General features: G+C 42.6%; 1 protein-coding gene across 2 annotated transcripts; it reads left to right on the top strand.

Annotated features, from left to right (window-relative positions):
- Nucleotides 1-2,230: 2,230 nt before the first annotated feature.
- LOC147892868 (DNAJ heat shock N-terminal domain-containing protein) lies at nt 2,231-10,025 on the top strand. Of its 2 annotated transcripts, XM_087387522.1 has the most exons (6): nt 2,231-2,757; nt 2,852-2,948; nt 3,097-3,186; nt 9,223-9,288; nt 9,390-9,458; nt 9,585-10,025. In XM_087387522.1, the coding sequence occupies exons 1-6, from the start codon at nt 2,318-2,320 to the stop codon at nt 9,723-9,725; spliced, it is 903 nt and encodes a 300-aa protein (XP_087243648.1). In that variant the 5' UTR covers nt 2,231-2,317; the 3' UTR covers nt 9,726-10,025. The 2 variants fall into 2 exon arrangements, with proteins under 2 accessions (XP_087243648.1, XP_087243649.1); XM_087387523.1 differs by lacking the exons at nt 2,231-2,757; nt 2,852-2,948; nt 3,097-3,186 and adding an exon at nt 5,890-6,040.
- The last annotated feature ends 17,715 nt before the right edge of the window (nt 10,026-27,740 follow it).

Below are 27,740 nucleotides of genomic sequence, written 5' to 3'. Positions count from 1 at the left end.
CTTGACCCACACATTGAACAAATCAAACCACTTAGCCAACCACCCTCTCGCCAAGAGCCACTCGTTGATAATCTTCCAAAGGATAAATTGGAACCCTACCTAAATGAGTTGAATTCTAGATGTTCAATAACCTAGCCCACCACGACAGAGCTCTCCTCTCAACTTCCATTTCTGATTTAAGACATTCACCAACAAAGACTCTCCATCACCAATTGCTTGTAAAACACCTTGGCCATCACTTTGGTTAGTGTAATCTTACCGACCACGAGCCACTAATTTCCACTCTAAGTCTTTGAGACAATGTAATTCATTGGCCAATCTTCGTGTATAGATTGGAGCACTTTGATTAAGAGTAGCAAGTTGTCTCTGGGAGTGAAATGAAGATTGAGGCTCAACTCATCTACAAAAACCAATGTGCAACCTGTTTGTTCCACAACTATTCCCACTTTTGAATCCCCATCTTCAACAAACTCTTGGCATACAAAAGGTCAACTAAAGATTTAATGTCAACCATCATTAACTGCTCAATAGATATCTCTTTGTAGGCTAGCGTCCCTTTAAAACCGCACGGCCTTTCTAGGGCAGGCATGGGCCAACTTGTTTCCAAGGTCTCACTAATATAGAAATTATCTTAGAGAAAGTAATTTTTAATGGAAAAGAAGAAAACACATGGTCATACCAGTATAGTCCATGACCACCTTTCTTAACAAAAGACTTGAGGATTATTGTCCATGGTGATAAACTTGTAAACAGCTTAGGCAACCATTTACAAAGTAAGGCATCATTTTTTGGATATGATATCTGGAAGACCTAACCCACCTTAGACTTGGGCTTCTTTAAGGCATCCCACAAAGCGATATAGTGAACCTTTCTCTTACTTCCATCTTCAACCAAAAGAAACGCTGAAACATTCTTTCAATTGCACTCAAATGAGACTTCTTGAAATTCCAGATCAAAGCCTGATAGACCATGATGGCGGTTGCTAAAGAGTGTTGAATGATCACACACCTTGCATCCCAACCCAAGCACATAACCTGCCATCCCCTGAACTTCTCTTTGAGCTTGTCTCAGAACCACTCAAATCTCCAATTCAAGGTAAGCCCAAGCCCCAACATGGCAGTGAAATAACGGCTGATACACCCTCTATCAACCCAATTAACACCTAACCGCACTAGCCAAGATCGATCTCAATCCAGCTTTGCTTGAGGAGCACAAGCCTTTCTTTGACTACACACCAACCTTGAAACTTGACAAAAATCCTTCAACACATTAAATAGGTTCTCAACGTTCTCTTTATCCTCATAAGCCAAGACATACCGCAGAGACTAGAGACCATCTTTCCAAAGGTATCTCCAAAACCCAAACAATCGAATACTAATGCCACCTGACACAATCGTAAGCCTTATCTAGATCAAAGGCAAAAAGGACACACTGCTGACCCAAATTGCAGGGGAAATTAAGGACAAGTACGCTTTCAAAATCCTTTCAATATATAGCTCTACCTTTGATGAACCCTGTTTGCTCTTTGTCAACTACCATCATGTAGATATCCTGAGTGCAAAAAGCGAAAGCATTTGTACAAAATCTTGTACAAAGTGTTTAGCACAGTGATTAGTGCCCAATCACCAACTCTTAATCTTGATTGCCACTTTGGAAAAAGCTTCACCAAACCTGTGTTAACATCTTTAGAAAGGGTACCTCTACGGACCAAAGCATTTACAATGTTCATCAAGTCATCCTTGAGATTTTCCCAAAAAGTCAAGTAGGATTCAACTATAAGCACGTCAAGGCTTGGAGATTTCTCCTTCTCCATAGAATTCAGAGCATCCCAAAGTTCTTGAGCGAAAATTGCAAGACCTACTTGCTACTTGTGTGAAACTCTATGGTCAACCACAGAAAGAACTTCCCGCATTTTCCTATGTCTGACAATTCATCAGTTGGAGCACACTCGCCCACGTTCATTCGAAAACACCTCAGCCATATGCCAAAACTCCGTGACAATGCCCGCTCCTTTTCTCTATGTTGTCCCTGGGTTGCCCCTCTAATCACCCACGAGCAACCATGGTTGTCGACTTTTGATCCTTCCCGAGCACACAAAGCCTCGTCAACCTCGATCAACACTATTGCAAGAATCTAGTCGCCGGTGCATCAAAAGAAGATTCTCTTACTTTGATAGTATCCAGAGTTCCTTTGAGTTATGGGACTTTCAAACCCCCCCTTTTGGCTAATCTAATCTTGAGGCAAAGGATCCATGTGCATTCTCGGAGATCAGGCATCCATCATGATCATTCTAGCATCTATGATCATCTAACACGATATGATCATTCTACATTTGCAAGGCATGGCAAGCCGCTTCGTCCATAAACCGCTTCATTCTTGTCCCCCACACCTCGTGCAATTCTTACGACACCATATTTTGACCCAACGTTTTAGCTCTTTGCATTCCTTCTCAATCGATCATAGCGCCTTGGGCATAGCATCGCCTCCATCCAGTCGTAAAGCACCCTCGCTATTATTCTTTCCATGTGGGTTGTCTCGCTTCATTCCCTCTTCCTACTTGAGAATCCAATACATAAATCTCTGGACCCCTTTCTGCCTAATAAACAGCTCACACTTGGCTACTCAGCACACCGAAAGCAGCATCCAATGCTGGTCCTGTGGAGAGAGGAATCTGAACAAGAGCAGTTTGACATGTCCCTCGTGTAATGTCGTTCAAAGCGTGGACGACTCTATCGATTATTTTCAACTATTTGACCAGTAAGCTCTTCATATTGGAGTTATGGTTTAAGCGTCTTTTGTCAACCTTGGGTAGTGGAATCCTTGACACGCTTTTGATTTTGGCTGCCCTCAGGGATCGAAAGTATGAGTTAGATCTGAAGGACTTGGAAGGAAAGTACAAGAATTTAATGAGGAGACTTCACCCAGATCTTTTCCATGGGAAATCAGAGGTAAAGTTTCAAGTTGGTCAGTGCCAACTTTGGGTTGTGAGCCCTCCTCTTTCTCTGTTTTCAGTAGTTTGATACATCTGTCCTTAGATTGAATGGTTCTGTACTGTTGTTTCACAAGCTGAGAGGATGTTTGAAACTCTTGGAGCAGGAAGAGCAGGTAAATTCAGCTAACCTGGCAGCAATTGTCACCAGGGCATACAGTGAACTTTTAAAGCCATTGTCAAGGGCTACATACCTGGTTCTCTCTCTCTCTCTCTCTCTCTCTCTCTCTCACGCCCACGCCCGCACATGCACTCACACGCACACACCCCAAAATGTACACTCTACCATGGAAACAATTTGAAAGCACAATCTGCATGAGCACTAAAAGTTATTCTCCGCCTTTTGTCATGTAGACATACTAGATGTACACTCTAAGATGAAAGAAGTGCAAAAACATAAACTGCTTGCATGAAATTTTTCCATATAGGTGGTCTGAAGAGCAAGAGCAAGAGCAAGAGCAAGAGCGTGAGCGAGCGAGTGAGCGAGAGAGAGAGAGAGAGAGAGAGAGAGAGAGAGAGAGAGAGATTTGACAGGATGAGCCGCCTCCTCTCCCCCCTTTTTGGAAATGGAAGCGAGAGAATAGAGCTGAAGGAAGTTGGAATAAAATTGCAGCCACAAGAATGAAGTGCAAGACTAGGGCAGTCATAGAGACAAAACCCTAGGATTGAGCGTAAGTAGGGTCAAAAGATGTGGGGTGCCTAACTCACCCACAAACTCAACCAGCTGAGGTTAGGGGAAAAATTTCTTAATAAAGGGAAAAGTGTTAGAGGTGACATCTCGTGTATCATAGAGTGAGGGCCTTGGTTGTGGGTCTGCTCGCCCATGAGAGATTGAGAGGGCCTTGCTTGTGGGCTTGCCAGCCCAGGAGAGGTAGAGAGAGAGAGAGCTATGGGTGCTGCTCAGTCCTCGACCGTGTGGGGGGGTGTACGGAGAGGTACGGACCTGTTTTCACTCGCCTTCATGCATGTACCAGGCCAAGCCGATTGGCGTATTGTAGCAGGTGTTGCTGGGCAGTTCCCAGCTGTTTTGCCCTCTTCTCAGGCCTATCTAGGGCTGCCACTATCCCGGGAGAGACTACCGCAATGGAAAAGTAGAGGAGCTAGGGGCATCCTTGTCTAATTGATCTCTCTTTTCCTCTCTTTTCCCCTCTCTTTTTTCCTCTCTTCTCCTCTCTTTCCTTCTCTCTTTTCTTCCTCTCGGTGTGTGTGGTGGCCAGACTGAAGGAGCTTGAAGGAAGAGGTCTCTTGAAGCCTCTCTACCTTGTCTTTAGCTCTCCCCTCCTCCTTATCTTCCTTCATACCTCTTCCTCTTACCCTCCCCCCCGACTTTCTCTGTTCATTCCACTTCTGTTCAAACGGATTCCTTGGCAGAAATGGCAGAGAATAAGGTGAAGATTCCAATATTACTTACGTTCCCTGTAGATCATCAACTGGGCAGGAACAACTATGGTGTTTGGCGTGTCATGATGGAGTCCGCATTGCAGTCCTATGACCTAGCAGACTTCATTCTGGTGGGTGTCAAACGGCCAGACCCCCTTGTAGAGAATTCGGGGATCCTAGATTAGAAGGAGGCTGAGAATTTGGCTCAGCTCTGGGATAGAGTCAACGCAAGGGTACGCTATTTTGTTTTCCTGAACTGTACTCAGCTTAGCTTATAAACCGTGTAAAGCATATGACGGTAGAAAAGTATTTGGGAGCACTTGGCATTCTTATATAACAGGGCTTCCCCATGAAGAGGGTTTCTCTCGAAGTTCAAATGTGGTTGTTGGATCCTGCGGGAGCATATCAATAAGATTTAGGAACTTCAACATGAGATTCTTCATACTAGGAAGGAGATTTCCTCTGCGGATATGGCCGTTACCTTGCTCTCTCACTTATCTTCTTGGTACTCTGCCTTTTATTGTCATTAATCACTAGTGGCAGGACGAACACTTTGACTTGGGAAGAATTGGTGGATGATTTTAGCAAGTTCATGTGGATCTATTTCTGGCTCAGAAGTCTTTAGCTTACTCCCGCTTTTGGGAATGGTGTGCTCTTTTTGATATGAATCTGACTTCCATGTTAGAGCCCTATGATCTGACAAAGGTGGAGAATTTTGTTCCCATCCCTTTGAGGAATTCTGTGTGACAAAGGGCATTCGGCGGGAATCTGCAAATACTGGCCTTGCCTCAGAAGCAGGGGTTGTTGAGCGGAAGAACCGAACCATGGTACAAATGTCTTGGACCATGCTTGCACACCGGGAGGTTCCTTGATTTCTCTTGGCTGAGGCAAGAACCACCCCAGTAACAGATCCTTAACCGTTCTCCCACTTCTGCTGTTCCTAAAGTTACTCCCTTTGAGGCTTGTTTTGGGAAGAAACCAGATGTATCTTATTTCTGTGTATTCGGGTTGTTCACAGGATCAAATATGGATCTTGGACATTGAGATTTTGATTGTACGATTGCATGAAGGACAGTATACAGAAGAAATGGTATTGACATTTCTGAATCAACTTCCTTTACAACATAGAGGCCTAGTCACACTCATTGGGCCACAGGATTGCGGATCTTGTGGTATTTGCAGGGTACGAAGAATTTTAACTCTATTATGACGCTGCTGGGAACAGAGACGGGCTTAGAGGTTGGAGTAACCCTGATTGGGAAGGAAATCCAGACACGAGGAGACCTACTTTAGGATACAGTTTTGCCCTTGGCTTGGGAGCAATTTCTTGGAGCAGTGAGAAGCAGCCAAATGTGTCATTGTCTTCTACAGAGGCTGAGTCTCAAGCTGCTTGTGATGCTGTGTGCAAGGTGGTGTGGCTGAGGATGTTACTTCGTGAGATGGGGTTGAACCAAAGGGAACCCATGATCATCCAGTGTGACAAGTAGAGCTGTATAGCTATTGCTCGGAATCGTATTCCATGTCCAGACCAAGCATATAGAGATACAGTATCACTTTGTTCGTGAGAAGATGGATGGTGACATCTTGCTAGCTTTTTGTTTGACGGAGGACGGACCTCTTCACGAAGCCTCTACCACAGCAGATGCTTGGTCAACACCCCAGCTCACTGAGGTTAGTTCCACATCCAGGCTGAGAGGGAGTGTTAGACTTATTTTCATCCCCTACCTGTACCATAGGGAGTGAGGGCTGTTATGTGGGTGTGCCCGTTAGTGGTTTTCTCTTCTCCTCTCCCTGGTTTTTCTGCTAGTAGTTGGGGGGCTTTGGCCAAGGCAAAGGCTGGATGTAGCGCCTGGTTAGGGGGCTGGACATGGGCTTGTAGAGGCTGGTTATGGCCAGCTATTGGAGGGCTGGATGGGCCAGTCACGCCAGCCGACGACCCGACCAGCTGGGTCAGGTCAGCCAATTCCCCCCGCCCCCCCCTCCTCTTTCAATAAATAGGGCAATGTTTTCCCATTGCTGTTGCATTTTCAAGCGGGTTTTCTCCAGTGAATAAAGCAAAAGTTCTAGTACGTGTCTTGCATTCTCTGCACATTTCTGCTCTCTCTCCCTTCACATATTTCCGCTGCATTTCTGACAGTACCAACGTCTCCTCCTGTCCACCATACTAAGGCTTTTGGCAAGTTCATTTCTAGAATCTTTGACTTCTTGTAAAGATAACAGAGCGGAAAAGGCTGCAAATCTGATCCATCTCCCTAAGCATCCTGCTTTTTTGGGATCTGATAGGCCCCTTACATTGAAAGATGGAATACTAACTGTTTTGCTTCGCATTCTTCTTTTTTCTTATTTTACCTTAAGGGCTGAAGAGAGAAACTGTCGCCTTCATGGGAACATCTGAAAGTCTGCTTCTCAAGCTCCCTACTAGTGACTTTCTTGCTCCTTTGTCTGGAAAAGAAGAAAAATACAAGGGCTGTGTCGGACTGGATATTTCATTCATTAAGCTTCTGTCCAACTCCTCTACCAAAGCATCATCCTCAGCCACCAATTAATCATCAAGTTTGTTGACCCATACACAACACTGCCAGCCACCATGATTTCAGCATTTGTGTGACGTTCTGGCTGCTCTGCATGCTTTTGCTCCCTACTCTCATTAATCAGGTTTGGGTTTGTCTTATGGACAACTTCAATGTATACATCCTCAGCATTTGTCTCACGTTCTGGCTACTCTGCATCCTTCTGCTTCCCCCTCTTACTGCTCTGCATGCTTTTGCTCCCTACTCTCATTAATCAGGTTTGGGTTTGTCTTATGGACAACTTCAATGTATACATCCTCAGCATTTGTCTCACGTTCTGGCTACTCTGCATCCTTCTGCTCCCCCCTCTTATTAATCAGGCTTGGGCTTGTATCATGGACAGCTTCAATGTCTACATCCTCATCACTCTGCTGCAATATGCAGAACTTATTCCTTGAGGGGATAGGGGCTCCTTTGTTCTCTTGAGAAGCATTCCCCTTGTTTGTTTCATAGTCTTGTCCTTGCCTCTGCTCCCTTTTTCCTTCAGAACCTGAGAATCCATCTCTTTTGAAAGGTCTTCTGAACTAGCCTTTCCTGGTCTCCGGAGATTCATACTCAGCCACTATGCTATGTTTCTTAGTGGCAGCATGAAGAGCAACTTTGTTTCCAGCTCCTGTCCTTCCCGTGCGATTCTTGACTATGTGACCCCCACAAGAAACACGAGTTAGGCCTTTTTTTTATAGACAAAAGGCTGCACTCTCGGGCTCATGACAGACTTAGAATAGATTAATATATTTTCTGAGAACTCATCTGCCACGTCTAAAAGAACGTAGTCCGTACATCTCCGTACACCCCTCCACACAATCAAGGACTGGGCAGCACCCATAGCTCTCTCCCTCTACCTCTCTTGGGTGGGCAAACCCACAAGCAAGGCTCTCTCTCAACTTCTCATGGGTGAGGAGAAGGCCCTCACTCTATGATACAAGAGATGTCACCTCTAACACCCCCTCTTAGCTCCTGGATCATGGATCATCCTGAGTGAGCTGGAATGGTCTTCAAGAAGTTGCTGTGCCAAGGGCTTGGTGAAGACGTCTTCCTTGTCCTCCTCTGTCTTGCAGTAGGTAAGCTGGATCATGTTAGCGAGCCCCTTCTCCTATACATAATGGTACTGGATCTCAATATGCTTGGTTCTAGCGTGGAACACCGTGTTTCGAGCAAGTGCAATGCAACTTTGATTGTCACTGTGGATGATTGTCGGGGATGTCTGTCGGAACCCAATCTCTTCTAGTAACCGGCGGAGCCAAACTGCCTCACAAGTAGCGGAACAAGTAGGACGGTACTCAGTCTCAGTCGAAGACAAGGCTATTGTGGCCTTTAATGCTCCAAGTGCTGAGCCGAGGGTAAAACAATAACCAGTGGTCGAATGACAAGTGTCTAACTCTCCTCCCCAGTCTGAATCACTCCAGCCTAGTAGCTGGATCTTGGACTCTGCCCTGACTGGTAGAATAAAACTCTATTGCGAGAACCTTGAAGATATTGGAGGATCCGCATACTAGCATCCCAATGTGTCTTCTTAGGTGTCTACATGAATGAACTCAATAGACCAACGAAGTAACACAGATCAAATCTAGTATTAAGGAACCAGATCAATGATCCAATCAATTGGTGATGCTTGCTTGCATCCACCAATTCACTAGGGTCATACTTGGACAATTTGGTATCGGGGTCCATGGGTGATGACATGGCACGAGACACTGTCATGTGAAAGGCCTCCAAAAGCTCTTGAGTAGAACACTTTTGTGACACAAACTAGCCTTCCGGACCCTGCGAGATCTCCAATCCCAAGAAGTGGTGCAGGAGCCCGAGATCAGTCATTTCAAAGGCCTATCTTATACAAGATTGAAAATTTGACCTAGTGCTTGCTGATCAGCTTTAACTTGTAACACATTATTTCTTCTCCATGCTTCATTTCATTGTTTCAAAACCTATTGTGCACCTGCCATTTTTTGTATATTACCAATGAATTCAAAAACCTTTTATCAATGGAAGAGTGTCCTAGTGGTTGAGGCAGATCGTTATGAAACCCAGGTCAAGGGTTCAATCCCCCAGCTAACCTTCCGGAGTTATGTTGTTGTGTGTGTTGTGTTATTTCCAAAATTAAGGTCTCTTCCGGGGGGAAAAAAAAAAAGAATTAAAAAACCTTTTATGGTCCTTCATTCAGTTGCTGGTTGACAAGTAGATTGAGGTAGTTTATTGGTGCATTAACAAATAATGAGGTTCATGCTTTGTTTTATATGTTACAGTTCGCTTTTTTTGACTAATTTAGGGATTGAATTTGTGTAGCTTAAACTGCAAGGCATACATGTAGAAGAGGAGGGGACAGTCAATGATCCTGAACTTATTACAGAGGTAAAGGTCCATTTGTATCTTTTTTTGTCCCTTGAAGCGCTTGTTTCCTTTCTTAATAAGAGATTTTCTAAGCATGAATCTTGTCCTTATGTGGTGAGTAGGTAATGGAAATCAAAGAAATGCTTGAGCAAACCTCAGATGAAAAGACACTCCGACAACTATACAATACTGTGACTCCTCAGCTTGTTTGCTACTAGTTTTCAAATTGGCTGTCACACAATTGCTTGTGTTTCTCTTTTTAGGACTTTTTGGATGTTTATTTTTTCCTAAGGCATTTCATGTTTCGGACTTTGCAGGCAAAGACTAGAATGGATGAGTGGGTTCTTTCCTTTACCACTGCTCTGAAAGAGGGTAATACCAATGCTGCTGTTGCAGCCTTGCAACGCATGTCTTATTTCAATAGGGTTTTTGAAGATGCTAAATTGAAATTATTGTGATTTTGACAACCGTTAACAAGGGAGGCCATCCATGCATTTTAGAGGAAAACCACAGTTCGAATTCGAGCCTAAAATTATTAGCAATAAGCTCCAATGTGGGAAAAAAACACAATTTTGATGCTGTCAGATCAACTGCGAGCTTTGCAGGGGCTCTGTACCATTTGGTTCATGAAGATAAATAACTGAGCTGTACATGGAACACTAGCAAATTTCATGTTCATAATCCAGACGTCTAGCTGGGGTTCCTTGTTCTGATGAGTTGTACATATGATCAAGAATTATTATAACTTAAGGGACCTACCTGGGCTAAATCTTCCTTATTATAGTTGGCTGTTTTTAGGGAAGGATGGATAGATCATTGTTACTTGCTTATGGAAGAGCACCTAAAATCTTAATGCCAAATTACTGACCTGCAGAGTTGAACTTTTCTTAATCCTTCCATATGAACTCATAGGCAAAGAGAATTCTGTGTGTGCATGGTTTAGGACATTTGTTCTTTTCTATCAAGACTGGATTCCTTTTTGTTTTATGATCTCTTTAGTCAAGTGCCATAGCCTATGTAGATGGAGAAAGCAAGACCATAACGTTACTGTCAACCTAGTTGAGACACCTAAATGCCAATTGTTAAGCAAGTCTTATGCAATTGAGGATCCTAAAAGTATGTACAGTTGAAATGTATTAGTAGTCTTGTGAAGATATAGTTAAGGATGCCCTTTTTGGACGAGGAAACATAACATTGGCTACAATTGTTAGGTTGCTTCCCATATCACAATCCTTTTGCTACTATTGTAATGTTGCTTTTGGTACTATAGGTCCTATTCCATCTCTGTTGGCAATTTTAAAACCATCATTGTCCTCTCCGTGTGTGTGTGTGTGTGTGTGTGAATATGAAATATTAGCATATACACATGCACATTCATACTTGTGTATATTGTGTATACATACATACATACATATACACAGTCATATACAAATATATCTATTTATATAGGGTGAGTGGGGCATGTGTGTATGGGTCACACTCACATTGTTGTGTTTGCTTGTTTCTCTTTTCTTGTTACGGGATATGTGAGTGCATGTGTGCATATGTACTATCCAACATTTAATCAATACAAGCGCCAAGAAAAAGAAACAACCCAATAATATGTAGTTCAAAGTTTATGCCATGTCTTTTACCTACGAAGTATCCTCAATACTTCAATCGCAGGATATCTAGATAGTTGAGCTCACTTATTAGGAGGTACATCAAGGCAAATGCATGCATCTTCTTTATTAGTTCATGCAGCTCCCTTTTATAAACAACTTTGTACATCTAGATGATCTTGATAATTAGCTTGATTAAATTTTCCTTATATTTGGCTACTTAGCGGAATTCTTATGGCTATTTCCATAAATACATGAAGTATCATTGCCATAACACTATCAAGCAATTTTGTTTCCTTTGTTAGGTTATTTTAATTGCATGCAACATGCATTCGACCCTCACTTATATTAGGAGACTCAACACAGACCTCGTGACCATCTTCTATAACATAATTGCGTCAGAATCTAATATCCCAAAGTGACTAGCAAACAATTGATTCCACAAAAATTATAAATAATCAAATGACAATCACTCATGCCATATCGCTCCTCTTGGTGAAAGATTCTTGAAAGCTCAAGTAAATTCAAAACAATGAGCTTCAACCAACTAAGAGAAAATAGACAGAAACGACGCATTACACATATATGAAGGAAGACGTTTCACAACCAACTGTGTCGCCGCCTTCTCTTGTATCTCTTGATATCCTTGTTTAACTATCTTCCCTCCTAGTTGCCGCTTAATTTGTGTTGGTTAGGGTTAGAGAAAGTAATCTAGCTCTGGTGTAGTTGACAAGTTTCTCCTCCTCACCACAGGGTCCTAAAAGAGAGCTTTGCCCATCTCTATTTCTATCATTGGAGTTGTAATCTTTTAGATCACCACCTTGAGGCTTTCCTTGAGAACTCAAGGGCTTTAATATGTTAAGGCTCAAGATCTAGAGCGAGAGTGAGGGAGTTGTCACGAAGGAAAAATGGTATGGATTTGCCAACCGGTTCTCTTCTCTCTTTTGACAAGAGTTTCAAGCGTGGAACTTGGATTCTTTTCTTCTTTGATTATCTTTGGAGCCTCCTTTGCCTTTGTACACAAGTCGTCATCTCAAGCCCATTCCACGTCTAAGAGTTGGATGGGCCTTTAGATTGCACACTTCTCCCCCTCTCATGTGGATCATTGATTCAATTCATGTGTGGGGTCCACTTAACCAATCACATCCATGTATCTTGTTCAAAAATTGTACATCCATTAGCAAAAATCTATAGTCATTTCAAATAATCAATTGATGGTGGACTTGTACTTTCTTGGGGGCCCTAGAAAGCAGAGTATCACCAAAAAGCAAGGAATGCAGTGTGTCTTGTTCATATCATTTATGTTGAATCCACGAAAAATATACACCAAGTGTGGGCCAAGGAAGATTGGGCTCTGATCCACAAGGATCATAGTGGTCTTTTGAGAGCACAACTAAAGTGAAAAAATTCCCTGTCTGCCTTCTATGCCAAGCTCATCTGGATCCAATTATGCATCTGGCTCTTCATAGGCATGAGGCCCGCAATCCTACCTATCATTGCTTTGTCCTGCAGTGATTGAACTACATGTTGCACTTGTTTCTTATCTTCCAAGGAGAGAAGGATCTTAATGGTGGCAATGGGATTCAAGGGTGCTGCCGTGAGAGCCCTGCTGGGGCAAACAAGGGTGGCTGCTAAAGAAAATTTCTCTCCAAAATGAGGCAAAGAACCATCGTTGTGCAAAAAGAGTAAGGGGCAAAAAATGCAAAAGTAATAAGGTTAAGAATTACAACCACCTCCTTTGAATGAAGAGCTTTCTAGCCAAAACATGGGCTACTACAAAAGGGTAAGAAGAACCATGTCAAGCACCAAAGGTTGAGCCAAAGGAATCACTTCATTGAAGCTATCAAGCCCGAGGAAAGGAGGGGCACCAGGCTATGCGAGCTACTAGGATAGCTTCACACAATGGTGGGCATTACCCATTGCTATCTAGGGGTGCGATGAGGTGCCCTTGTGGAGGCACAGCTAGCCCTTGGGTTGTGGCACAGCCCCCTCACAAGGGTCGACCACCGACCATGTCCCAAACTTGGTCTGTGGTTCTCGCTACTAGCATGGGATGGTGGGAAGGGCCTAGGTGTAGCAAGCGGGCACCACGGGTGCTTCTGGCACCTAGGTGCTACTACAAAGTAGGTATGTCAAAGGAGCAACCAGGCACAGCATTGCAAGGAGGCGGGGCTTTGGAAGAGGTGATGAGCAGCAAGGAGAAGGAGGTAGAACTAGGGCGAGGAGGGAAGGAGAGGTGAGGAAAGAGTTGAGGTAGAAGGAGGAGGGGAAGGTAGCAATGGCGAAGGAGCTCGAGTAACTTATGGTCCAACAGAACTAGAGCTTGGTGTGATCCACACATGGTTTACATAGTCTAAAAAGAGGTAAGGTGACATATTGAGAGTGTGTGCGAGGGGCGAGTTTTTTTGGCAACCATGTTTTGTTCCACCTATTCCACTTATGACACGTGTGTGTGTGTGTGTGTGTGTGTGTGTGTGTGTGTGTGTGTGTGTGAGATCAACATCTTACCATCCCCCCTCTCTATGACATCTCTCTCTCTCTCTCTCTCTCTCTCTCTCTCTCTCTCTCTCTCTCTCTCTCTCTTACACACACACACACACAGACACAGACACAAACAATATTGTTTTTGTCTCTTTTCTCTCTTCATCCTTCTTGTCCTCATTGCAACCCTCTATCCCTGTCTATGTCTAACTGTGTCACATCTCTCTCTACCCCTCTCTCATGCACGCACTGCTCTATGTGTGTGTGTGTGTGTGTGTGTGTGTGTGTGTGTGTGATTTGTCTCTTCATTCTACATATAGACCCTCTATCTTCAGCTATGCCTAACTCTGTCACATCTCTCTTTGCCCCCTCTTTCATGCATGCATTGCAGTCTCCTCTCTCTCTCTCTCTCTCCTTTTTTACCATCATAATTTGTCTTTTTTTCCCACCATTTTGGACAAATTTTTAGCCCAAAAGGGCTTCTAGAGGAGAGCTAGCATGCCCAAAATCACACCATAGATAGAATTTCAAGAAACTAACAAGAGAAATGAGCTCATTTGATGTGTTATGTTCATTTTGATACCAAACATGACTAAATTTGGATATTTATGGCAAAAGTTGTGAAACATTGATAAAAATTATGCAAAAAATCACTGTTCTAGACTGAACCATGGTTTAGGGTTTACAAAATCAGATTAGGGTTTTTGGTTTAGCATCCAAACCCAAAAAACATATTTTTTAAATATCCATGTCATCATTCAACACATCATACCCAAAAACTAGAAGAAAGTATTCCTACCAAAAAATTTCAGGTTTGAAGCAAACAATTTTATTTTTTATTTTACTTTCACCCATGTGCTCTAATAGCGGAGACAATGCACAGGGTGAATTTTTAGTCCCAAAAAAGCCCAGGAAGAGGGTGATGCCAAAATTTTCCCTCTACTTGGACTCTTTTGGGACTAAAAATTCACTTGTGGAACACATGGGTGCAAGGAAAATAAAAAATTAAAAATGTTTGCTTCAAACCCTAAATTGATTTATTTTTTTAATATCATCAGATTCCTACTTTTTTCTACTCACTATTTTGGTCAAAAAAATTATTGATATAGTGAGTGAAACAAGTGGACCTTTCAAGGGAGGGATGGATTCAATCGCTGACTATATTGACAAAGTGGATCACGATATTTTGGTCTTCCATTGGTAATTATCGCTAGATGGAAAATTAAACATTATGAAGTTTAGTATCCTTAGTCGGATGGTGAATATGAAGTCACACTGTAGATCGTGTTGCTTTAATAAAGCATAGCATTGCTCTATTTTTGTTCTCAGACACACGATTTGCCCCCCTCCATAGCATCATGGCTATTGCAGGGCTAGCTAGTGTCACTGATCCCCAAGTAATTGGAAATGAAATCATTCCACCCCCTCCTCTTAGGCATGCCAAAAAGGGTCCGAAACCCAAAAAAAGAAGCCTAGGCTAGAGTGAAATGTGCCCTAAAGGGTTGATCCCTGTAAATGTGCCCTAAGGGGTTGATCCTTGTAAACACACTTCGAATCAATAAAGATTAAAATTTTCAATTGATGTCTTTCTTTTTATTATTTTGTTTCTTTGACTTGCATGTAATTCAAATTCAAGTTGCAAGGACAAAGGCAAAATATTAATTTTGTTATTCTTTCCTTTCTTTGAGTTGCATGTAATTTAAATTGAAGTTGCAAAGACAATGGCAAAATATTACTTTCTTTTTTCATATTGCATGTAAGGAAATTGGAGATTGCAATGACAAAGAGATGAACTACAAACATTGTAAAAAGGTCACTTTATTATATTTATAGGAGCAAAATAGAACATTGAGATCGTCGTCCAGGGTGCAGTACACACACCATCTCTAACCCAAGGGTGCAAGAGGGAGAGAAGGGGATGGGGGATTAGGGGCAAAGTGGGAGGGTGTGTGGGAGCTTGGGAGTGTGGGAGCTCTTAAAACAATGAAATGAAAATGAGCACCAATTCCTTTATATAGGGCCCAATACCTTAGTTTTTAAAAATACTTATTTTCGACATAAACTCCTAGAACATAAACTTGGTGCAACCTTGAGTTGAAAACATATAATTAACATCCAACAATTTTTTTTCCTTTATTGCAATCCCTTTTCTTTATATAGGGCCCAAAATTCTAATTTTTAAAAATGCTTGGTTTCAACATAAACTCCAAAAGCATAGACACAACCTAGAGCTAGAAACCTATAATTAACATCGAACAACTCAAATTTCCCTTTTCATAGCCTGATACACTAACTTTACTGCATATCACAAAACTAGAATTACAAATAAATTCTAAAATTTACGAATGGGCATCCACATTGGAAGAGTCTACACCATCAAATTCATCTGACTCCACCCATATGTGCCCTTCTCTATGACAGGTTGCACGCTCATCTTGCATTTGATGAATTGTATATTCTTCTTTTCTGTATAGCATTGACGTTTCACACTGCATGGGATACTAAGAACTCTTTAAATGCTAGTGTTGGAGCTACTCTTATTTCGATACACTTGTACCACCATTGAACCAATTGAACCATCGGGCTCAACCTAGTTCTACCATCCCCATGTTGGGTCGCTATGTTATACTCACAATGTGCTTGCCAATGCGATCTTTCCATGCCCTCAGTGGACCACACTCTAATGCATCCATAATGCCATGCCATATATGGTGCATGGGCATATAAAATATGCTGCCAAACAAAAGAACAAAATAATAAGTATGGGACCAATCAATATATACATCTTGTAATGTAAGTTAGGGATTACCATGTACTGTGTGAAATGATTATTTCCCCAAGCACACTCCTATTCTAGCTAAATTCATTCACAACAGTGATCAAATGGTGTGCATCTTCATCTTTGAATCTTTTCTTTTGTAGCAAAGGTATGAAGCTATCAAGAGCTAACCAAGCTTGCGCTTTTCCTAATATTTTTCCCCCCTTTTCCCCTCGTTCACAACTGGCACTGTGTAACTTTCGCCATACATCAAACTCATGAGCAAGTTTGAGCCTATCATTCTTTTTCTTTGTAGAAAGAAATTTTAAAGCCCTGACACCTCCGAAACTTGGCTTACAAGGAACATTGCCAGTTTTTCTAGATATTTCCTTGTCTTTGATAATCTTGACTTTCCTAGAGTGTAATCCCATATCTAAAAGCATTTTTTCAATTCTTGCAATCATCCTCTCACTTTCTTATTGTGGCTTTAAATTATATGCATCTATGATTTACAAGTGCACTAGCTTTTCAATTTTTCTAACAATAGCATGAAGGGTACAAATGTGTACTCTCTCAAGAGGAATTTCAAGAGTCGGGGGCTCCATGATTGATCTTTCCCTAGAACATTACAATCTGGTGCCTTGGTCTTATTGATCTTTGCAAGCTCACAAGCCCATTGCTTTTGGTTCTTTTTACCTACCTGCAATGGTACTTTCTTTTGCATGCACAGTAGACAAGGATGGCTTGTATTTGCTCCATGTTCCACATTAAATATACATTTGATACTTTTTCGGTCAGCAACTAGATGCCATTCTATACTGTAGGATCCATAGCCCTCAACTTCAAACAACTCACTATTGTTATGACCTTTGATCACAGTTGGGATATCGGTTTGGTCAAAGAACCACTTCAAAATTGAACGTGACTCCTTTGGTACCTACAAAAGTAACTCACATTCTATTTCAAAATATTCTAAGCATTTTTCATTACCAAATCAAAATTCAAATTTCCATGGTACCTCAAATGCAGCCAGCCACCCACTCCACTCGTCTTGTGTGGAGTGGACCCAACTAGGGGATAGAATGAGAAGTAAAAATTTTAAGATTATGGGTCTCTCCTGTTTTGATTGCATGCTAAATGCCTTGCATCATCAAGCTCAACTTGAAGGTCTAGTATTCTATTCATCAATGTCAAAACTGACTCTTTCTAATTTTGACCTTTGACAACCTCACTTTCATCAAGCTTCAGTACAATCTTTAGTTGTGAGAGTGCTCTCAATGGAAGCAAGAACGGAAGAGGGAGAGAGAGAAACAGAGAGCCACACACATTTTGGTGGGTGCAAAACACCCTAATCTTCTTTTTCATTCATTTATATATGTGTTTGAGTATTGTACATAACTGGGGTAAAGGCACAGTGACCTTTAACCCCCACAACCTCCCACTTAAAGGACAATGTGCCTTTAAGGGAGAACAACCAGGGAGCATACTATCCAATGCCCATCAATACACGACAATACTCAAATCGCTAACTAGGTAGACTCTTCGTCAGCATATCTGCAGGGTTATCATCTGTATGAACCTTGACAAGCTCTATGCGCTTGTCCTCAAGTACCTCCCTGATGAAATGGTACCTGACCTCAATGTGTTTGGTCTTTGCATGAAAGACCGGATTCCGTGCTAGTTGAATAGCACTCATAGAATCACTATGCAATGTCGGTACACTTGTATGAATCCCCAAATCTCCCACTAGCCAATCAAGCCATATAGCCGCCTTGCAACCCTCTGTGGTTGCAACATACTCAACCTTTGTGGTAGATAAAGCAACGCCCTTCTGTGCGTGAGATCCACAACACTGCACTACCTACAAACATGAACACATAACCAGAAGTGGATCTCCTACTATCCACGTGCCCTGCATAGTCTGAATCTGTGTACCCAAGTACATGCATGTCTCCTCTACCAAAGCAGATGCACATCTCCTTGGTACACTCATGTACCTCATGATGCACTTAACTGCCTCCCAATGCCTCTTTCTTGGATTAGCCATATACCGGCTAACAACTCCCACTACAAATGCAATGTCTGGTCTAGTAGCTATCATAGCATACATAAGACTCCCAACCGTTGATGCATAAGGAACCTTGGCCATCGTGACCCTCTCCTCATCTGATTTGGGACCATTTGTATGACTCAGTTTCACATATGGAGGCAATGGAGTACTCACTACCTTCCCCCCCTCCATATTGAAACGCTACAATACTTTTGTAACATACTCCTTCTATGAAAGCCAAAGGAGTTTCGTACTCCGATCACGCATGATGCGCATACCAAGAATATGACCTCCAAGTCCCAAATCCTTCATATCAAAGGCCTCATGTAACTTGGCCTTTAATGCATCTAGCTCATAAGTATTCTTGCTAGCCAATAGCATATCATCCACATATAGTGCCAGGATTATCATGCTATTATCCTTAGCCCTTTTACTGTAGAGGCAGTGATCAATTTCACTCCTTCTAAAACCCTGGGACCGAATGAAAGCATCAAACTTCTGATACCATTCTCTAGGCACTTGCTTAAGACCATAGAGACTCTTCTTCAGCTTGCAAACTAAATGCTCTTTGCCCTTTTCTTCAAAGCCTTCCAGTTGCACCATGTAAATTTCCTCATGCAGATACCCATGCAAGAAAGCTGTCTTGGTATCATCTACATAAGCTCCATATCTTCTCCTACCACTAGTCCAAGCATGCATCTAAGTGTGGTCATCTTCACAACCGGAGAGGATATCTCATCAAAGTCCACACCCTTCTCTTGCTTGAACCCTTCAACAACCAAACGAGCCTTGTACCTAGGCACATCATCACCTGTGACCTTCATCTTGTAGACCCATTTACATGGCAATGCTTTCTTTCCATGTGGCAAAGAAACCAAGTCCCAAGTCTTATTCTTCATAAGTGAACTTATCTCCGATTGCATAGCATACTCCCACTTGTGTTGATCCTCGTGCATCATAACCTCTATGTAGCAAGAAGGCTCCCCGCAATCAGGAAGCATCACATAGTCTACCCCTGGAACAAACCTATCAGGCGGTCTAAACACTCTAGATGATCTTCTCAAAGGCATTTCAGCTTGCTGTCCCACCTGCATATCAGCCACATTTGGCTCATCATTTCTACCAATAGATGATCCATCATCTACCCTTGATTGTATACCTGTGGGAGTACTTGGTGGTACCATTTCTTGCACGTTTGGTGCATGGATAGCTTGCTGTCTATTAACATATGCAGGTTGATTCACGTCCTAGAAAGTGATTCTCCTCATTTCCACATCCCTCATGGGTGCCTTATGCATCTTCTTCTCATTGAAAACTACATCATGGCTACATATGATGTTCTTTGCTTCTGGATCCCAGAGACAATAGCCCATCTCTCCACTTTCACCATGACCCAGAAAGATGCATTTCCTAGACTTAGGATCTAGCTTCTTTCGAAGCTCTTTTGGCCTATGTGCATATGCCTCACACCCAAATATACGCAAATGAGAGTAAGAGGGCTTCTTGCCACTCCATGCCTCTTTAGGAATACCACCATTCAAACTCTTACTAGGAGATCTATTGATCACATGCACTGTAGTCTTCATTGCCTCAGCCCAAAAACCACTAGAAAGACTTGCATTGGAAAGCATGGCTTTCTTGAATGGTACGGTTCATCTTTTCTGCAACTGGATTTTGCTCTAGAGTACGAGGGGATGTGAGCTCCCTCTTAATCCCACGTGTATCACAAAAATGCTGAAAGTCATAAGAGAGATACTCTCCACCATTGTCAGTCCATTAGTCCGTAGGCATTTAAGCATTCTACCTGACTAATTCTCAACCAAGGCCAGCCATTTTTGAAATACCTGGAAAACATTACTCTTTCGAGCTATAGCATAAGCCCACACTTTCCTAGTTGCATCATCAATGAATGTCACATAGTTTTTAGCCCCCTAATGACCGTGTAGGCATGGGACCACATATGTCTGAATGCACCAAATCAAGCTTTTCAAACTCTTTCGTTCCCCTTCTTCTATGGGCTAACTTAGTCTACTTCCCATAGAGACAGTGCTCACAAAATTCAAAATCAGAGAAACTCAAATGCGGTACATAACCCAAACGACATAAGAGTTTCATTCCATTCTGGCTCATATGGCCGAACCGGCAATGCCATAAAGAAGTGCTTGGTTGCTCAATTATTGCAACAACATGATCAAAGAGGATTACCAAAAAGCGAGCGAAGAAAAGCGAGCGAGGCCAAATAAGCGAGCGTGGACAAACAACAATACAAGGTGTTATCTGTTTAATAACAACCACATCATATTCATCAGGACAGCCAATTACCACAATTTATGCTCCAAGAAAGCTTACCCACTCACCTGCATCTTGGCTAGCATGTTTCCAGAAGTACATGTTCAAATCATGTTTCCTTTGCTGTGAAAAAGTAATGATAAAATAAAACATTGAATGCTTTCAATAATGAGAATAGTAACATATTACATGAACTGCTCTTCATGTTGTCAGAAGACACCTTTTTTCTAAAAGTTATTAACTCCATAGCACAAAAAGCATATGTTATACAAACAAAAATTAATATAAAAATTTGATGCTTCAAAATATCTTCCAACCCTTGGAATGATTGTACAAAATGTTTTTTTGTGCATTGCCAAAACATGGAAGCACACCTATGTATATCATCCGCTTCCAAAGGAAATATAAAAAAGGGACATCTAGGCTGCCTACTAAATGCTTGATGGGTTTCTTCCACCTTCAAAAAATACAACTTAGTGCAGCTTCATGCAAGGAAGCACACCTACATATATTATCCGATTCTGAAGGAAATGCAAAAAAAGGGCATCCAAGCCATACACTACATACTTGATGGGTTTCTTCTACCACCCAGAGCTTGAAACAATTCAACTTTTGTCAATGTAGCCTGATGCATAAACTGATGCACCATTTCACTTAAGCCCAAGACAACAATAAACACAAAGTATATGTGCTTGCAAGGCATGTAGGGACTTTTTCTTGCTTCCCTTTCTGTGAAATGAAGGCATGTGCAACGTGGAAACTCTGAAATCAAGACACTATATGTTAGCCCCTTGGACATTGATCCTGTTGTACGAACATGGAATACATGCACCTCATCTGGAATAATGATGTTCTCTCTCACCACCTCCCCATTTTTTGTAACTGCCTTGTGTATCCTTTCCTTGAAATCTTTATTCAACTTACTTCTGTTGAGATATCAAGCTCTATCCCCGACATATCTCCTGGATGACTATCATTTATGTCACCGCCTATGTTATTTGTACTCGTGGTGTAGTTAGACTACCACGTATGTTTTTGGTTTGGGTTCACATATGAACCACGTATTCTAGGTTTTGACATATAGGGTATTTCCCTCTTCTATTGTATTGTTGTTGTGTGCAAAAGTGAAGAAAGGCTTCACCCTCCAACCTTGTGTCCTCTCTCTTTTGTGTGTTGTGAAGAAAGCTGAACTTGAGTCTCCTATCTCTCTCCCTATTTCTTTACATGGTATCAGAGCCTTGTTCGTGGTAAGGAGCTCAAGAAAGCTAGCCAAGTTTGTGGTGTCCTGGTAAGAGGACCAGTGTAGCTTCCCTATTTCGAGTTTGGGAGCAAATCTCTGCAGGTAGCACAGCCAGAAGTGCAGGAGTGCACTGCTTCAGATTGAGAGGCCCTTCGCGGTGCGGCGAGAGCGCAGTATATGCTGCGGGAGTGGGCGAAGCCCTTGGCGACTTTATTTTTCTGATTTGAGGCCGTTTCGGGGCCCGTTTTGAAGGCGGAAGTTCTTCGCAGGCACTCAGAAAAAGGCCCTGTTTTCGCTGTGCGACCACCGCGCGGCTAGTCGGTGGAAAGGTGCCACAGAAATTGCATCGTATGCCTATGTGCAGAGATATTGGGAGTTGCAGATTCATGCCTGTTGCCTGTTGATGCAAAATCGTCACGAGGAAGTGACTATGTGGTGAAATACCACTTTCGTCAGTGTTGCAGATCTGCCCCTGTGAGGCTCTTTGCAGAAGTTTTGCTATTTGCCCTTCTGAGGCATTTGCTGTGTTTACAGGTTGCTGTTGCAATTCGTGATTTGTAAAATGTCTGAGAATCTGTCTACCATTGTCAGTGAGAAGCTTGACAAGAACAACTTCCAAGCATGGAAGTTCAGGATGACAAACTTCTTTATGGAAAGGGAGTTTGGGATTACATCAGTGGTGAAACTGCAGAACCAGTTTTGGGTGCTGCTCCCACTCCTGCTGAATTGAAGGCCTTTAAAGAATGGCATGAAAAAGCCAGAAAATGCCTGTATTGGCTGTCCGTTAGCATTTCAGATTCTATGATTGTGCATATACAGGATCTAGAGACGCCTAAGGAGGCATGGGATACATTGGTGAAGCTGTATAGCACAAATACCAAAGCACGAAAGATGCAGCTAAAGCAGGAGTTGCACAATGTGCAAAGGAAAAATCTGAATATAAATGAGTATTCCTTGAAGGTGAAAGGCCTTGCAGATTCTCTTGCCTCCATTGGAGCACCTGTTGATGATGAGGACTTAGTGTCCGTGACCTTGAATGGTCTTGGGAAAGATTATGCACAATTTCGGACATCCATTGGAGTCCGTGAAACATTTCCTGATTTTCAGGAACTTATTGCTCTCTTGCTGAGTGAAGAGCAAAGGAATGGTGGTTCAGCCACCTCAACTTCTCAAGAGACTGCTTTCTACTCGAATACAGGTAGAGGCAGGGGTAGAGGAAGAGGCCGTTCTGGTGGCCGTGCAGGAAATCAGAACCAACAGCAACAACAGGAAAACCAGTCCTATGGAGGAGGACATGGTAGTTCTAGAGGCAGGGGGAGCCAAAGAGGCCGTGGTTCATGGCAAAGGAACCAGCAAGTAAATAGCAGCATAGAATGCTATTATTGTGGAAAGCCTGGACACAAGGAGAATACATGCTATAAAAAGCAGAATGACATCAAAAGTGGAAAGTTGCAGCAAAGCAACTATGCATCATCAAGTGGGCATGGTGACGACAGAAATGAGCACCTTTTTGTGATGCAGCATATGGTTAACTCCATGTCAGGAGATGCTGCAGCTTGCAATGATGTTTGGTATGTTGATTCAGGTGCCTCTAACCACATGACCAGTCATGGTGAGTGGTTTCATGATGTCAGAAATTTGGATAAGCCAGGTTATGTTGAAACAGGTGATGATACTGCGCACCCAATTACGCAAGTTGGTAAAGTGCCATTGGCTATGCAGGATGGCAAAACAAAGTACTTGGCAGATGTACTTCATGTTCCAAAAATCACTAAGAACCTGGTTTCAGTTGGCCAGATGGTTGAGCAAGGTCTGCAGGTTAGATTTAATCCTGATGGATGCTTCGTTGAGGACTTGAAAAATAAGTGCCGCTTGGTTGCGAAAGGCAACAAAAATGGCAGAATGTTCACCTTGGATGTTGATATGCCTGAGGTGAAAGCTGCTATGTTTGCGCATGGGAGAGGTGTCATTGCAGATATTGAGATATGGCACAAGCGCATTGGGCACGTGAATATACAAAGGCTGAAATCTATGCAAACAAAAAACATTGTTGCAGGTTTGCCTAAATTCAGAGTTGAGGGAATGCAAAAGGTATGTGAAGCATGCCAAATGGGTAAGCAGGCCAGACATGCATTTCCCAAAAATGCTAAGGTGAGCAGAAGACCTTTGGAAGTGATCCATTCAGATGTTTGGACAACCAAAACTGCTTCTATTGGTGGATGCAATTATTATGTGACGTTTATTGATGACTACACTAGGAAGGTGTGGATTTATTTTATGAAGCACAAAAGTGAAGTGTTCAGCCATTTCAAGGCTTTTAAGGCCATGGTTGAAAAAGAGAAAGGTGTGCATATTAAAGTGCTAAGATCTGATGGAGGGGGAGAGTACTTTTCAGAAGAATTTTGTGAATATCTGAAAGAACAGGGAATTCAAAGGAAGTACTCATGCAGGTCTACGCCTCAGCAGAATGGGGTTGCAGAAAGGAAGAACAGGCATATTGCAGAAGTAGGACGGGCGATCCTAAATGAGAAAAACATGCCTGATTATTTTTGGGCTGAAGCAGTAGCAACTGCTGTTTATATTATGAACAGAACCCCCACTGTAGCTGTCCATGGCATGACGCCTGAAGAAATGTATACAGGCCAAAAACCAGATATTTCTCACTTGAAGGTATTTGGTTGCATAGCTTATGTTCATGTTCCTGATGAGAAGAGAACAAAGCTGGATCCAAAGGCAGAAAAATGCATCTTTATTGGATATGCTCAGCACCAGAAAGGGTATCGCTGTTATAACCCTTCCACCCGCAAAATGCAAGTGAGCAGAGATGTTGTTTTTGATGAAATGAGCAGCTGGTATGCACCAACTGTTATGGTAGGAGATGCAGATGCAGGAAATGGGAATGCTGCAATAAATGCAGAGCAGCAATCTCAAGCCTTGACTGGACCCAGAGAGTCCTCTACTAGTGGATCTAATGCATGGACAGGGAGATTGAGATCTAGTGAATTGTCACATGGCAGTCCTGATAGTGTTGTGCAGGTATCACATAAGGGAAAAGAAAAAGTGGACCATGCTCCAGTGTTTGATGTGTCTGCTGGTAGCTCTCATGTTGATGGAGAGTCAAGCGGCTCTGAAATGAGCCTTGATGAGGAACTTGGGATTCCTTCAGTTGTTACACCTGGTGCAAGGAAAAGCAGGCATGATTTAAAGACGCCTGCAAGTGATCCAGTTGTACAGAGGTCCACTCGTATTAAGTATCCAGTTGATAGGCTGAGATATGATGGGTATACAGCACATCACTATGCTTATATGGTCAAGGTTCTAGAGGAGCCAGAGCCCACATGTTTTGAGGATGCAGCAGGGCATAAAAATTGCGAAGCAGCTATGGATGAAGAGATGGCTGCCTTGGATGCAAACCACACTTGGGATTTGATGCCTTTGCCTCATGATAAGAAGGCTATTGGCTGCAAGTGGGTTTACAAAGTAAAGCACAATGCTGATGGGTCTGTTAGCAGGTACAAGGCAAGATTGGTTGCCAAAGGTTTTGCACAGACATATGGAATTGACTATGAGGAAACTTTCAGCCCAGTTGCAAGGATGGCAACCGTGAGAGCAGTAATTGCTATGGCTGCTGCAAAGGGATGGTCTTTGCATCAGATGGATGTGAAAAATGCCTTCTTGCATGGTGACTTGCAGGAAGAGGTTTACATGATGCAGCCAGAAGGTTATGAGGATAAAGCACACCCCGATTTTGTATGCAGGTTGCGCAAAGCCTTGTATGGCTTAAAACAGGCGCCGAGGGCATGGTCAGACAAGATAGGGCAATATCTTGTCACTATTGGATTTCAGATTTCCAATTCAGATTTTTCACTTTATGTGAAAAGGACAAACAGAGGGATTGTGCTTATAGTCATCTATGTTGATGACTTGATTATTACAGGTGATAGTGATGCAGACATTAATGAAGTGAAGCTGCTGTTGAAGCAGAAATTTGAGATGAAGGATTTGGGAGAGCTGCGTTACTTCTTGGGCATTGAGGTTATTAGATCCCCGAGTGGGATATGGCTGTTGCAAAGGCAATACGGTTTGGACATGCTGTCCAAATATGGGATGACAGGCTGTAAGCCTATCTCTGTTCCATTGGAGCAGAATGTGAAGCTCAATGCACAGTCAGGTGAGCTTCTTGAAGATATTACTATGTACAGGCGCATAGTAGGTAGCTTGATTTACATGACTATAACCCGACCAGATTTGAGCTATGCTGTGGGGCTGGTGAGTCAGTTTATGCAGGCACCGAGGAAGCCACATTTGGATGCGGCTAGGCGCATACTACGGTATGTGAAGTCCACATTGCATTATGGACTGTTTTATGAAGCTGGGTGTGCATTACAGGTACATGGATACACAGATGCTGACTGGGCTGGTAGTGTCTCAGACAGGAGATCTACTAGTGGTTTTATGTTTTCCCTTAGGAGTGGTGCCATCAGTTGGAGCAGCAAGAAGCAGCCAACAGTTGCCTTGTCGAGCACAGAGGCTGAGTACAGGGGTGTAGCAATGGCTGCATGTGAGGTAGCTTGGTTACGGAAGCTACTTGCAGATATGGGACAGTCAGTTCATGCAGCAGTTGTCATTCATTGTGACAACATTAGCAGCATCATGCTTGCTAATAACCCAGTTTATCATGCTAGAACGAAGCACATTGAGGTGCATTATCACTTTGTGAGAGAGAAGGTTCTAGCTGGTGAGATTGATCTTGTCTATGTCAGCACTGAGGAGCAGGTGGCTGATATCTTTACGAAGGCATTGGGTACCGAGAAGCTTCGCAGATTTAGGAGCTTGCTTGGTGTACGTGAGATGGATTTGAGCTTCAGGGGGAGTGTTGAGATATCAAGCTCTATCCCCGACATATCTCCTGGATGACTATCATTTATGTCACCGCCTATGTTAGTTGTACTCGTGGTGTAGTTAGACTACCACGTATGTTTTTGGTTTGGGTTCACATATGAACCACGTATTCTAGGTTTTGACATATAGGGTATTTCCCTCTTCTATTGTATTGTTGTTGTGTGCAAAAGTGAAGAAAGGCTTCACCCTCCAACCTTGTGTCCTCTCTCTTTTGTGTGTTGTGAAGAAAGTTGAACTTGAGTCTCCTATCTCTCTCCCTATTTCTTTACAACTTCTCCATGAAACAAGCTTTCCATCACGATGAGAAGGGCGCACATGGCTAGGTGTATGGATTTGCTGTGCATAAGGAGGTCCCATCACACCAATAGAATCATCACTATTAAATACGAACCCTGCCCTTACAAGGGCACCCCTCTCATCTACAGTGATTGATGTCCCACTTGCAACCTTCCATACACTTGGAGAGACCCCAGGAACACCTTGAATGGATTTATCCACATTCCATGTATGGGTGACAGAAGTATTACAAAACCATACAAACTGCTCTATCACTCCATGAGAATGTTGCCTTCTTCCCTTAAAACAAGGGGCTGGCACACCATAACTTGCACTTCTACAAAGTGAATTGATTAGTGCCCCACATCGTCTTCGACTCTCTGCCAAGTAGCCAAAGCATGTGACAACACTATGTGGTTCGGTTCTCCTGATCGCCCAATTGGCTTCATGAATATCTATCTCTCTACAAACCATGTCCTGTGATGGACTTTTAAAATCAATTTGTCTTGTTTTTCCTATCACTCTCCTTGTTGTCACTGTCATGTATTCTGGCCGATGACTATCATTTCCATGGACCGATGTTGAACATTTTGAACCCCTCTTTCTTCTTATGCTCACCGTGACTGTTATTGGCCTATTCATCTCAGGAGATTGTATCCCAGCCTCTTCAATCACTATGTGTGATAAATCCACAAGCCTATTTCTGTCCCCTTTACCAGACCCACTACCATCAAGTATTCTTCGCTGGAGAGCATCCAAATTTGGTCCTGTACCCAAGTGTCTTCCATTCATAAAGGCATTGTAGTGGGCACTTTGAAGGACACTCATTGCAAGATCTGCTGCACAAGCATCATACAATGTTACGTGTTTTGCATA

The sequence above is a fragment of the Dipteris shenzhenensis genome, chromosome 16 (genome assembly GCF_047967505.1).
Source record: "Dipteris shenzhenensis isolate YYH24624 ecotype China chromosome 16, Dip_SZ_1.0, whole genome shotgun sequence".
In the NCBI taxonomy this organism is placed as follows: Eukaryota; Viridiplantae; Streptophyta; class Polypodiopsida; order Gleicheniales; family Dipteridaceae; genus Dipteris; species Dipteris shenzhenensis.
This window is presented reverse-complemented; position numbering and strand designations above follow the sequence as displayed.

Bases quoted from the DNA above. Each gene is read 5' to 3' on its own strand.
- LOC147892868 (XM_087387522.1), top strand. From the start codon at position 2,318: ATGATCATTCTACATTTGCAAGGCATGGCAAGCCGCTTCGTCCATAAA. The intron at 2,949-3,096 runs GTAAAGTTTCAA...CTCTTGGAGCAG, and splicing joins TTTTCCATGGGAAATCAGAG to GAAGAGCAGGTAAATTCAGC. The intron at 3,187-9,222 runs GTTCTCTCTCTC...GAATTTGTGTAG, and splicing joins TGTCAAGGGCTACATACCTG to CTTAAACTGCAAGGCATACA.